Source organism: Asterias amurensis, chromosome 11, assembly GCF_032118995.1.
Source record: "Asterias amurensis chromosome 11, ASM3211899v1".
Classification (NCBI taxonomy): domain Eukaryota; kingdom Metazoa; phylum Echinodermata; class Asteroidea; order Forcipulatida; family Asteriidae; genus Asterias; species Asterias amurensis.
In genome coordinates, this window is record NC_092658.1 from 8,659,583 (window position 1) to 8,674,214 (window position 14,632).

The 14,632-nt window shown below is 39.6% G+C and overlaps 1 protein-coding gene across 2 annotated transcripts in view; it reads left to right on the forward strand.

The window, feature by feature from the left end:
• The first annotated feature begins 3,113 nt into the window (after window positions 1–3,113).
• Window positions 3,114–14,632, forward strand: part of LOC139944571 (uncharacterized) — a 39,323-nt gene continuing 27,804 nt past the window's right edge. For both annotated transcript variants that reach the window (XM_071941620.1, XM_071941621.1), the window contains exon 1: window positions 3,114–4,227. In XM_071941620.1, coding sequence (XP_071797721.1) covers window positions 3,840–4,227 — 388 coding nt within the window. In that variant the 5' untranslated portion in view covers window positions 3,114–3,839. The remainder of the gene's footprint in view (window positions 4,228–14,632) is intronic.

The window sequence follows — 14,632 nt, forward strand, 5'->3', positions numbered from 1 at the left end:
ATGCATATGATGGGATTCACCAAGTGAGAGTACTCGTCTTTACCTCTGACTAATACCAAAGGTGTCCAGTGTCTTTAAAGCCCAACAAGAATATTGTGGTTTAAAACATTTTGCAGCCCCTATGATTTTTTTTCAATTTAAAGTATTGCAAGATGATTTATAAACCCCCACTTTCCCCAAAATGATATCGCCCATTGTCGACATCAAAATTCTCATTTGCAAAAATCCTTGAACACAAAAAGGCCTGACATTAGTATTCAGCAGGAAGACAGATTGATTTATTCCTGATTAATTCTCTAATTGCTTAATAACGTTCTCGAATAAAGTACCCGACTATAGTGCTGATGCATATACTTATAGCTGATTGACACTTAATCATGAAGATACCGTACATAGCGATCATGGTTATTTGATAACATAGCAATCATGGGGAGAATAATGAAACAAAGTATCCACTCCAATTATGTTTACTATTCGTCTCGTTCTTGTTCTTAGTGTAGCATTATCTGATTGAGCGTACTTGCTTATGGGAGATGACAACGAGAGACAAGCATTATAATCTTGATGGCATTATTTTATAATAATAAAATCACTATGGACGCTTTATGGTGGATATTATTTTTGCTATTTCTAGATTCATGCTTCGAACTAGTCAGTTGGCTTACCTAGTGTCAAATATCAAGGTTACCAATACTCTGCGGATAAAGGCCAGTTTGTTTTGCATGAAGCTCACTTAAAGCCATAGGACCCTTTCGGTACAGAAAAAAAAGTTCACAGATTTACAAATAACTTACAGGGTTTACACTAGGTAGTAATGAAAGACTTCCCTTGAAATATTATTCAATGAAATGCTTTACTTTTTGAGAAAACAATAAAACATTATTATCAATTCTCGATATCGAGAATAACGGATTTATTTTAATAACCGATTGAGCCTAAATTTTCCCAGGTTTGTTATTTTATATATAAGTTGTGATACACGAAGTGCGGGCCTTGGACAATACCGTTTACCGATGTTGTGCGATTGCTCTAAGGGCGGATAGTATTGTTGCTGTTGCTAGAGTCGGCTTCATACCGTGTCTGTATTGTTGCATACCCAACGGCGTACCTTGGGTGTTCTACTACCGGAAGCTGGGGTGGGTGTTGGGTGGGAAGGTAGCTAAGGGGTGTGGGGGTGCGCACCTAATGATCTAGGGTTGAAACTTGCAATTAGTTTAGGATCTCAAGGGTCTTGTCTTGAGATATAAACTAACTTGAGATATATATAAATACACTTCAGGAGGCAAATTGTGATACAACAGGAAAATGCAAAGTTGTGCAGTCCTAAATTGTACTCTAGCCCCAAAATGTAGCCCCAATTTTCCGTAATTGTAGAAATGGCTAAATGGCCTAAATGTAACCCGAACCCTATACCTAAATGTAGACTGGAGATAAATGTAGCACACACGTTGTTTCCCAGTGTCCAGATTAACCCACACATGCCTAATGTAACCCAGACCGTAATGTATCCCCAATCATGTGCTTAAATGTAAAGCCATACCCCAATATACGTCCCTAACGTTGAACCTTTTAGTGATCCAGACCTAAATGTAATCCGACCGTAATGTATCCCCAATCATGTGCTTAAATGTAAAGCCATACCCCAATATACGTCCCGAACGTTGAACCTTTTAGTGATCCAGACCTTAATGTAATCCGACCGTAATGTATCCCCAATCATGTGCTTAAATGTAAAGCCATACCCCAATATACGTCCCGAACGTTGAACCTTTTAGTGATCCAGACCTAAATGTAGTCCGACCACCCCTGCACCCTTATGTAGCCCGGGCTATATGTAACCCTGGCACTGTTCTTAAGGTAACCCAATGTAAGTCCAACCCTGTACCCTAAATGTAGCCCTGGCTATTAAAATGTAACAAATTGTTACATTTTGTTCCCAAGGAAACCCAATGTAAACCCAATCCTGAACCTAATGTTAAACTAGGAGCTACATGGTCCAAAAGTTTTACCTAATGCAACCAAGACCAACCCCGACCAACCCCGACCACATGTAGCATAATGTGACCTGAATTATTCCGGGTAACATTAAACAACGAGGTACACAATAGATGGCGTGCACATAGCGCCACCGCCCGCCATATTTGATGACAACAATGCGCTTTAGTCTAAGCCAATGATGGCCTTTCATGCGTGCACGTGACATCAAAGATGGCGACCAATGACGTCATGTGCAATCCATCTATAAGGTCCCGGCTACATTATGGTACATGTTGGGGCTACATATAGGCGCCTCATTTGGAGGAAGTACCAACGCTCAAAATGGAGACATTCACTACAACAATGATTTTACTATTATTTCAACACCGCGCACGTGAAGCTTTAAAAAAATTATGCTTATCTTTGTCGCTAATATTTGACGACTGTGTAATAATAAAATGAACAATCAAGTCAGGAAAATGTCTTTAGCTGACGTGTGGTGTATGATGTGTGTGTTTTGGTACCCGCAAGCTGGCGATCAATAGTCACACTGGTTATGAACTAATTATTTGAAACAGAAGGCCACTCTTACCGTGAGTAAACATTACCCACACAACACAATGCCATGCAATTTATTTATGGTTGATGGATGTAAATAACTAATAGTAAATAGGAACAGCGGGCCAGAGTGTGTATACTGAGTGGTTATAATTTGACATGCCGTTGTAACAAATTGAGTCATGATTATTGAATGCTTGCATGTATTATTTTAAGGATAATTGCTGTATTAAAACAGTCGGGGGAATTGTAAGCTCCACATTGTTACGAGGTAGAATTAGGATCATACTCGCCGTACAGACGCGTGCTTGATAACGTCAACTACTCTGGAGGCATTTTCATCCACAATGGTAAAAAGCAAGATGATGTCATGATTACATCCTGCAAATTACTAACGCCCATCGAACAGCCGTAGGGGTATTAAAAGCGCCATGCCTTAAGTCGCTACGCAGGTGAGCTTGTAGCGCGGTAGGCGTAGTGTTTTATGTGATTGTGCTTACAGCATTTCAGTCGCCACACGATCGATTGTAACAGTGGTGTGTTTGTGTGTATGGGTGCAGCAAGGAGATATCACCGGCTCCGTACCTAAGATGTAAAAGCACCATGTCTATGTTAGATCCTTGGCCTTTGAAACTACTGCCTGTAACGGGTCATTACTATGGTACAAATACATGTATTAGGGCATGGACGGAGGAAAAAAAGCGGGAAGATGTGTCGTGTTATGCAACATTGCCTGTGCTTATACGTGTGTGCAGAGAGCGCATGGTTGACTGTGAAGCTTGATTAGGCGTTTTGTGTATACAGCAGATTGCAATGGATACGGTCTGGGGAAGCCACGCTACCTGCTAGCCATTATTGGACCTCGTGATTGTTTGGTCTTTTACCGAGTAGTTTTTAGTCTGGTTCATGTGTGACCTTGCCTTGACTTTGTTATCCGTTGACCCAATGCGAAGAAGGCGAGCTGCACCAACAACATTAGATGCTACATTAATTATACAGAGAGTTCAAACAGAGTGGAGTTTTAACGGTCGAAAAAAAATGTTTTAAAAGACGAGCAAAACCATTTGGCATAGCCGCAACTGCCTTTAGTAGCAGACTAGACCTGTGCCTTCAAAAACCATCCACATGCAAAACAAACGCTCATTTGTACCGAAGCAACTACCGTTGGATCAACTTGTTTGTAATAGCCTGGATCCGGGTGGTATCCCCGTAAAAGTCCCAGAGTGGCGTCGTCAAACTCCAACCACCACCTCACTCTTCCGGCCCCACCAGCGGTCGTACGGAGGCTCAGGCCGCCCATCACAATGGTCATTCTCAGATACTTTCGTTTTATCTGCATCAGCGGAGTGGTCATCGGTACTATTTCTTTTGTCCTTGGCGTTGTGGCCATCGGCACTGGCTCATGGTTGCTCTCCCAGGAGAATCGCTTTGCCGAGTCCCCTGATACTGGTCCGGAGCCTACCTCAACGGTAGTGAGCATGTTGAACGGTACGATGAACGGTACGATGAACGACACGACGACACAAGGTACGGATTTCATGCCGACGACGACGGACAATACAACGGGGGAGCAAAGCACTGTTGTACCCGGTGAAACTAGCTCCCCAACGGCACCCCACATCATCAGCGTCAGAGCAACCAGTGGTCTCTGGCATCTTTGTCAATCAGAAGAAATAGATGGTGTTACGGGTGGTAAGTAACATAACGTTTTTTTTATATAATTTGGTTTGCGGTAACACCACGTGTGTATCTACTTGCCAGGTAGAGTTTGTTCTTATAGAGAACTGTCTTGCTTTATTCTACTACCGAACGGTCCTGCTTTTTAACTATTACCCGGGCGGATGGTATAGAAAATAGGCTGGGACTACTACTTTAGCTTATAGGATCGTGAATAACTGTACTGCTGCGGAGTCAGTTCTTAGATTGGTCTCAACGTTGTCTTATTAGTGTAGAGTGTACGAAGTGTCTTGTGTACGAAGTATCCAAGTGTCCAAGGTTCGAAGTGTCCATAGTCACTTCGTACCCTGCAAAAGGTACAAAGTGTCCAGGGTACTAAGTGGCAAAGGTACGAAGTGTCCACACTTCGTACCTTGCAAAAGGTACAAAGTGTCCAGGGTACAAAGTGGCAAAGGTACGAAGTGTCCATAGTCACTTCGTACCTTGCAACAGGTACAAAGTGTCCAGGGTACTAAGTGGCAAAGGTACGAAGTGTCCTGACACCTGACGGGTGTTGGTATATGTACCAGTACATTTATACCGGGACCTATATAACAAAATATAATTTATATACGGTCCCTGGTTGGGTGAAGGTCCCCAGTTAGAGCGGACCACCACAAACCCGCTGTTGATAGTTGATCTGAAGTAACGTAGCTTTTGAGAAAGAGGGAATTTCTCATCACTCACATAATAAAAGTTTTCAGACCGAAGCCATTTTAGGCATCTACAAACACACACATTGTGAAACTATCGTGTTTTTCTTTCATTATTCTCTTGCAGCTTCGATGACTAATTGAGTTCAAATTTCCACAGATTTGTTATGTTGGAAGATATACCAAGTGAGAATACTGGTCTTTGACAATTATCAAAGGTGTCCAGTGCCCTAAAAGCATGCTCAATATAGGCAGATCAATAATGCATCAGCAATTTACACCTACGCGTAAATGCCACATCATTCTTGTGTAAACGCGAACTAATGTTGTTCTTTTAACATCTCCTTATACTCCCGGGAGTGGAGTAGGTGGACCGGGGGTTGATATGTTTGACTTGGTGAGAGGGACTGCTCGAACGTGCGGCGCGTGTTGGGAGTGTTTTAAATAGTATTTTCACTATTATTTCCCACACCATGTCACTCGTGAGCCTCATAAAGGTCGTGTGAACAGGGGTTGATTTCACAAAGGTTTAAGACTAGTCCTATCTCGAGTTAGGACGAGTTACTTGTCCTAACTTAGGACTAGCCATGTGTTTTTACTATCTCCATAGGACTAGTCCTAAGTTAGGACTAGTCTAAACTCTTTGTGAAATCGACCCCTGTTGTGTTTTGATTGAAAACAACTTTTATGAAACCCAACATATTCTTTTCTTTATCACACCCGAGTACACGCCTGAGATGTTTTGCCCACAGAACTCGGGAAAGTACTTAGTATACAATGCTAACACACATCGGTGTATATGGGTAAAAACCAAAATGAATATTATTTGTCCCCGATGCAAATTTAGCATCTTTCATTACATTTCAGAAAGCGCAGTATTGCCAGTTTATTGTTTAGGAACCCGTCACTCTAAAACTTGAGTGATTCACGTAATGTTCTGCTGCCCAGTAAACATACACCGTCTTATAACTGTTGACACCAAAGACAACATTGTTGCAGGCCTGTATGCATTATTTTGGAAAGAGCAAGTTAGGGCACCAAGGCATTTTGTCCCTTCGCTCAAAGGGCACTCTATGCAGAAATTGCGGAGCATTTTAAGGGCACAAAGGCAATGACCACTTGGGCATGGAGGCAATCGCCTTCGTTGCCTCCGTGAAGGGTATAGGGCACCAATGAGGAAATTGTAAATTTTTACTGGCGCATTTCAAGGGCACCAAGGCAAATGACCAAGGGGCATGGAGGCAATCGCCTTCGCTGCCTCCATGAAGTATCAGACCTGCGAACATTTTCGTTTTGTTTAATAGTCATTCTCTTTCGTGGACCTCAGCCAACTTTTTCGAAGTATCCTTTTGATGGCGTCCGCTGCACATGTTTTCACGCGTATCCCCGCGAGTCACTTGCTGAGGGTGTCATGATATCAATTTTCATTTGTCATGTTTCATCCGCTTGAGGTGTGGCTAAGATGAAACCTTACTCGTGGAGCATGTCAGCTGCTCGATAATAACGTAGGACCCGTCTATAAGTTCTTTATTATGCTGCCTCCATCTCAGTGGTCTTGTTCCTCGTATCGAATAACATTAATAAATGCTAACAATCATTTTGCTAATAGGAACCAGACTATTTTGTGCTTCCAGCCTCGGTTTGGTAACATTGATATCAATGGCAGAAATTCAAGATGGCTGCTTGAATAAGGTATATTGGTGAACACAATCCGTGTCCGAATGACTCGACTTCGGCTATGGCTATGGCTAGAAGACGGCAATAGCCGTAGCCGTAAGCCACAGTCACCATTTTGGACTCTGACTTTATAACCACTATTCCCTGAACACGATTTGTTTATTAGTAGTTATTATGTATCAAACCTTTAGTTGTTTGTGTATGACCCTTTCAACTTTGGGAAATATCCCTGAAAATAATTGTGGATAACAATTTCAGTTTGAGGAACTGCTTTTGAAGATAATTAAAACACACTGATTATAATAAAAAATATTTCATAAAATAACTTATAAGTAACCCCAGTGATGTATCAGGAATGGATGAATTATTGTACATTTTTTTGATATTGAAATTCGTTCGTTTAATCCTACCGATACAACATGTTTGGCGGGAAGCAAAATACCTGCTATGTTGAACATATATTTTGTCATGTAAATTATCTTAGTGGACATGACCCTTTCCGCAGTGTTTTGCGGCACCACTCTTAAAACATTCACTAAATATGCAAATAAGGAACATGTTTGGTCGTGGACCTGAACTTGCTTAATATTTTTTCATACCAAGTTTTTGTTTATGTACGGCACCACTCTGAGCGTTCACATGATGTGCAAATGAGGTATGCAGATGTTCGGTCGTGGACCTGGGCTTGCCTATTGGGTTTTCTAAAACCTTTGATTTTGGTTACCAGACCTTTCAGATAATAGTCAAATTTTACCTTTTGTTTTAACACATACTCTGTTTTTCCCTTGAGTTGAATTGACACTCTACTGTGTCAAGTCCCTAAGGCTATAAACGCACCTTGTCTTAATTGAAATTTGAAAGCCGACGCTGTCGTTTAACGCACGACGGCTAGATGGGGGGTTGGTTGTCGAAGTCAGGTTACAAATCGCTACTTACAATCGGAAGGAAGGGGGTCCATCGCGTTATTATGCTGTTGAAGTACGTAGCTGAGTGTTAGGGCATGGAATGGTGCAGCGGGTGAACAATGCAAATCAACTGGGATGTGGCTATATCAAGGGTAATCTTTATTGTTCTGAAAAAAAAAATGAAAAAAAAAGTTATGTAGTGGCAGTGTTATTTTACTACGATGTTAGAAACACATCTGAAAGGACCTTAAAAGGCCTAAAAGGTATGCGTATGTTTCAAGAAATAGGTTAATTTTAAGTAAGGAATTTTGACATAAACTTTGTTTTTCATTACATTGAAGCTGATATTAAATTGAACTTCATATCATTTCTGCCAAAATCAACAAGAGACTGTCGTTATATTCGGTATACTATTAATAAACAGCCGCACGTTTAAGCCTATTGGCGATAGACATTCTTATTGTTAAAAGGCATAACATTATACCTTTTTTTAGGATTTGATATTCAACTTTTTATTTAGCAACGATCTGGGAACCGATAAGAAAATAACACGGACATCGTATGTCATGGCTTCGAAAAATTGGGCCGGAAAGCCACACACCGGTAATAATACTTAGTTTTTAAGAATCCTACAATTTTTTCTTCAGCTAAAAACTGACATAAAAAAATATATATATATATATATATTGGACGTCGACCTGTAGATGGCCCCACGGGATTTGTTGTTGCAATGGATGGATATTGTTCTGTAAATGCACCGCCTGAATTATATTAAGTTATGATCCAGCATAAGATAAAGGGATAAAAGCCAAGCAAAGTATACGGGAGTGTCGTAGCTTCAGCATTTTAAAGAAATAAACATGATTTAGTCCCTTTTTAAAATCGAAAACCTTTGGCTTTGTGTATGCTTCGCGGAAAGAGACATACACTATATTACCTGAATGTGTTTTTTTCCCCGTTTTTACCCCATGACAATTTCCCTTCTTGTTTTTAACATCGAGATCTTAAGACTTTGCGATTTACCATCTCTTATCGGTGTTAGAGTCCAACGGTTTTTTTCTTCTTCCGGTTTTCCGGCTTTTCCCCTCTTTGCTTGTTTTTTTCTGCTTTTGTTGTTGTTTTATCGAAACTTTTGTTCAACCTTTCAGACAACACGAAGTCACAGCAAAACATTTATCCAAACAAATAACATTAATTTATTAACAATCATTGCGTAGTATACTTGAAACAGTGATGTGTTGACGTAGATGCAAGATTGAATCTTCTTTGTTTCCATGGTGCGTTTAAAAATAAACACGATTCTGTTTAGTACAAAACATTATCTATTATCTTATCGAAACCACGAGCCAAGGGGGTTTGTAAATAACTGCGCAATGTTTGTATTCTTTGTTTAAATTACATTTCCTTTTCTGCAATTAGAAGAGTAATTTAATTCCAGGTCCCTTCTATATGTAGTTTTCAATAAAAAAAAAGACACACCGCATGTAACCACGCTGCGCATTTTTTTAGACACTTATTAGCTGGTCATGTTTCAGTGAAAAAAGACCTAAAAGCGGTTCATGTTTTGGCAGGGATTTTTTTCTTCCTTTCCTTCTGTCCATTTTTAAAATTTCATATCGGGCTTATTTCGATTGCAGCAATTTAAATAAGTAAATGTTATTTAGGGTCTTCTAAATTTTATTTCCACAATTTTGACAGTATTTGTGTATTTCCACCTCATTGCTTATGTCACACTTAGTTACCTGTTCATCTTTGTTGTGTTTTAGCCTTCGAGGAAGACTCTGATAGGATCGAAACGTCAGGCCATTTTAACTATTTTGTGCATAAATTATTCTTGTTACTTTACGTTGTGTATGTTAGAAAACCATTGAATATTGTGTCTGCTTAGAAAACCATTGAATAGTATCATGCTTTTGCAATATTAATGTTTGTTATTAATGTTTATCAGTGAGTGGATTTTGTTTTTTAAAGCCGATAATTATGCGTCATAACAGAGAGAGGGGGGGGGGTCGGGAGAGAATGGTCGATTGTGGATTAAAACAAATTAATTCCTTAATGGAGGAAATGTCAAAGTGCATTTTCTAGTCAAGTGTATCTCATTGTGTAGTCATTGTTATGTGATGACTATTTATTGATTTTTTTAACTGCAAAAATTAATTGAACAGAACTGGAAGCATCGAGATACGTCATAATTGATTGGTAGATTGTGTATGAGGTTGTCACGTGCGTTGATGAATGGGATGCACTAGGGCAAGCTGATGTACCTTGACAATACTTCTGCGGTATGATCTGAAGTCAAAGGGTATCTTAAAGACACTGGACACTATTGGTAAGTGTCAAAGACCAGTCTTCTCACTTGGTGAATCTCAACATATGCACAAAATAACAAACCTGTAAAAATTTGAACTCAATTGGTGGCCAAAGTTGCGAGATAATAATGTTGGAAAAAATACCCTTGTCACCCGAAGTTGTGTGCTTTCAGATGCTTGAATTCAAGACCTCAAATTCTAATTCTGAGGTCTCGAAATCAAATTCGTGAAAAAATTACTTCTTTCTCGAAAACTATGTTACTTCAGAGGGAGCTGTTTTATACAATATAATAGAGTCTAACACTTGTATTAGAGCCACGCCCGAACAAAACAACCAATCCAGTCACCTGTTCTGCACGAGGTACCTACGTCATAAATGTTCGCACCTCCATCCCCAGGACTAGACACTGTCAGCTACTCTGACTTAACAACCCTTTGAAATGTGACATGTTAGTGTGAAACTGAGATCATGAAATTTACTAAAAAACGTCAGTGCTGCATTTCTAAATAATTTAGAAATGCACCACCTGACGTTTTTTAGTAAATTTCATGATCTCAGTTGTCATAAATTTGCTCGCCTTGACGCTTGGATTGCTTTACAAAAAGTCAATTTGTAGGAAGTTAAAGGGACTGTACATTTTTTTATTTTAAATTTATTTCCATAAAGAAGAAACTTTGTGACATTTTTTGCAACAAAATTGTTTAATCTGTCTTCGTGAAAAACGTGAAAACGAGGTAGGTTTTAACAGGCTATCAAATTAAGAAATAGTATATAGGATTTGAGGCATTGCATGGTGAGGTATCAATATATATTTTGCTTGCGGTAACACCATGTGTGTATCTACTTGCCAGGTAGATTAGGTTCTTTAGAGAACTGTCTTTCTTTGTGCTACTACCGCAGAGTAGATTTTACTAGATGTTCGGGAGACTTCTCAGTTCTGAAAAGAACTGTCCTGCTTTTTCACTACTCCCCTCGGCGGAAGTAATAGCAATAGTTACTTAAAATGGTTCTCTTTCGACTTTTAATAAATAAATCGTTGGGATTTTGTATATCGGTGATAATCAAACCAATTAATTTTATTTTCGATAATTTTGTTTAAACCAATCTTGCACATTATTTATTTTAAATCTGACATTCTGTATGCCTATCCTTTTGGTAAGTAATTGCGTCAATGCGCCTACATACAGTGCTACACTATTCCGAAGGCATTTGTTGTGTCTGAGAAAACCTCGAGTGTTCGAAGAACGTATTTAAAAGCACTGGACACCATTGGTCATTGTCAAAGACCAGTATTCTCACTTGATGTATCTCAACATCTCTTACAAATGTTTTAGTGAGAAATTACCTCTTTCTCAAAAACTATATTCACTGCCTTTAAAAGCCAAGTTCAATAAACTTTTCTTTCAAAAATCCTTACGCAAAGCTTGATCAATACAATTGCTATTAGCTTCTAGTCATAATTTGAGACAGTCTGTGTGAAGAGGGCGTCGCTTACCGTGAAATACGTCGCACTTAATATCGGGATGTACTTATCGGTAAAAGTCAAGTATGACACAATCAAATGTATCTTATAATATAAGATACATTTGATTGTGTCATACATATTATGTGATGTTTGAAGCTTTGCATGGTGTGCACTTGTGGGTACTTGCCGCATGTAATAATTCTCTTTTGAGGGCGTGTTGGCTCTGAAAAGAGCCGGTTTGGCTTAAACGTTTCGAACAGTATACTCTGCTCGTCTTCAAGAGAAAGCTGCCGAATGCCGGTGGTGATGCTGTTGAAGTAGAGTGCTTGAGGGATCCTCATTTTAACATATGTCGTAGTGAATTTTGTTTGGTTGTTGCATGTAAACAAAAACTAAAGTGAGGGGAAATTATACCAACCGCATTGTTGATCCCTTGAGTGTTTTGAAGTAGATTCCACCGGTGCTGAGAGTGTCCCTAGTCTAAACTAATAATAATATCACTAAAGGCTTTCTGACTAATCCCATTATAAACACGTCGTTGATCTTCAAACTACAGTTGTCAATTTGTGACTAATTTGAGTCCTGTTTTCTTATTTTTTACAAGTTAGACTAATTTGATTATAAACTGACAATAGGGACCTATGCTTATGGAGAGTGCGTGTTTGTAAGCTCATGCAACTGTTCCTTGTTGTTGGGTTTAGTGGTAATGAAAGGCCAGACCGTGGAGAGCAAGAGTGTACTTCGACCCTGACTTATTGAAGTGGGAAACCTATAGTCGTAGGTCATTGCCGAGTGTGCGACCCTTCAATGTACCCAGGGAACTACACGTAGTCTGGTGCCATGCCAAAAGCTCCCGGGTGGCAATTTTTTTTTGTCGTACCACACGCTGGCTACGGGTCAACAGTGAAGGGATCCGGGAAAGCGCCCATACCTTATGCGTGTGGGTATTGGCTCTTGTACGGTACGGGAAAAATTGCTCCCCGGTGCGCAACGACAGTGTGGCAATTTTGATATATAGAAAATAAGTTTTCAGAGACTGTGGCCATACCAAAATAATGACTGACAAACTGAAACAAAGATTACACATAAAAAATTGATGCTTGAAAGTTGTATTTCTACACAACGCTACAACGGTAAATAAATAAATGAAAAATCATTTGAATAAAATGACATGAAAGCCACCTGAATGCAATTAATTGAATAATGTTGGAATCTGTACGTTTTGATAATTTTCTTGAATTTGTCAGTTGATTTTGCATTTTGAATTGAGCGTGGTAGACTGTTCCACTCCTTTGCTGCAGTGACTGTAAATGTTCGATCACCGGCCTTGTTATGGGTGCGTGGGACAGTCAGCTGGAATGGGTTGGAGCTGGACTGTAGGTTAGGTCAAGACGCAACATAATGTATATAAAATTGCAGGCATAAAACTAACTTCTATCCATTAGTCTGATTTTTTTAAACTGAGTGACAAATAGTCTCCGAAGCAATGATTTCCAAAACAATTTAAACCATAAACGTGATTTTCTGAAAACAAGAAGTTGTAACTGTAGGGTTTCATGGCTCATGAGGGAGTAGTGATGATACATATATTATATCTTCTCTTAAAGACAGTGGACACTATTGGTAATTGTCAAATACCAGTCTTCTCACCTGGTGTATCTCAACATATGCATGAAATAACAAACCTCTGAAAATTTTAGCTCAATGAGTCGTCGAAGTTGCGAGATAATAATGAAAGAAAAAACACCCTTGTCACACGTGCTTTCAGATTCTTGTTTTCGATACCTCAAATTCTAAACTTGAGGTCTCGAAATCAAATTCGTGGAAAATTACTTCTTTCTCGAAAACTACGTCACTTCAGAGGGAGCCGTTTCTCACAATGTTTTACACTATCAACCTCTCCCCCTTACTCGTTACCAAGTGAGGTTTTATGCTGATAATTATTTTGAGTAATTACCAATAGTGTCCACTTCCTTTAAAGCAGAACTTGTCCTGATCGATGTAGTATGTAGTCCCAAATGGATCAGAATCACTGACAGTTTGACCCGATAATGACTCTGTTTATCTACAATCATCCAGGGGAGCTGGAAAATAAATCCTGACAGCTCAGATGCGAACACTTCAAATCGGATCACCCCATGTGTCGATATCACAGTCCAACTGCAGCAAACAGCTCTATCTAAATTCAGGTCAATCCGCTAAGTGATGACCGGCAGTGACTTACAGGTGTTTTAGGGTGAGATAATTGATGGTTAGAGGCTCAGAGGCTGTCAGTGGACATTAAGACCTCGTAGCTATCTTCCCCTGCATCATCGTCAACACCTATACCTTTACACAAAGTTCGTTTCAATAAGGATGGATGGGGAAGAAATCCCTTAAGTGATGTGTGAGTTATAAGTGGGATATAAGAAGTGCCATAAAACATTGCATTTAACGGGGATATTACAGGTATGGTATCTCCGCTAAGTATGTCTATTTTGAGATGGGAGAGAGCGAGAAAGCTAAGCTGACTATTTTTAAGGAATCAGTGTCTAATTTAGAATCGCATCTATAGCTGCAGCTAAATATGCCTGTGTTCGATTTTGATGTTCAAATGAAAACGAAACAATGCAATGCCAGGTAGAATAATAACTAAATAATAATGTTAAAAACAATAATTTATTCAACAAAAGAAGTACGCAAATTCAAATATAAAATTGTTCAAATGCGCTGAACACTGTAAATGTTAACATAAAATACAAGAAAATGCACTGTACAAATGAACCCATAGGCGTGCGTGCTATAGAGTCAGGGTCGTAACAAAAAAATTGCGAGCTGCAACGTAGTAGCTTGTTATTAATTGACAGCAATAAAGACAAAATGAAGGTCATAAATATGATTCATATAATTAGTATTATTATGCACCCGAATTATATTGTATCCTTGGCTTGACATGTTTTATGACATTGCATGGTCTCTAAATCGCATAAACTTCGTGCAAATGAGTACCACCAGCAATAATAGTATTCCGGTTGTAACACATGAGTAGAGACAGCAGTTGGACTGTTGGCTCCTGACGCTGCCAAGAGCACACTAGTCGAAACGTCGAGACAACAGTTGCACTGTTGGCTCCTGACGCTGCCACGAGCACACTAGTCGAAACGTCGTATCGGAGTCTGGTGGTTAAGAGTACCGGACTGTAAAGCTCTGGTGTTTCTGAACAGCAGAGTGTGGGTTCGAGTCCCAGTCATGACACTTGTGTCATTGAGCGAGACACTTAACTACGATACCTAGTCCTTCGGATGGGACGTAAAGCCGTTGGTCCCGTGTGTGTGTAACGCACGTAAAAGAACCAAGTGCACGTATGGTAAAGGGAAGGGGTTCACCCCACT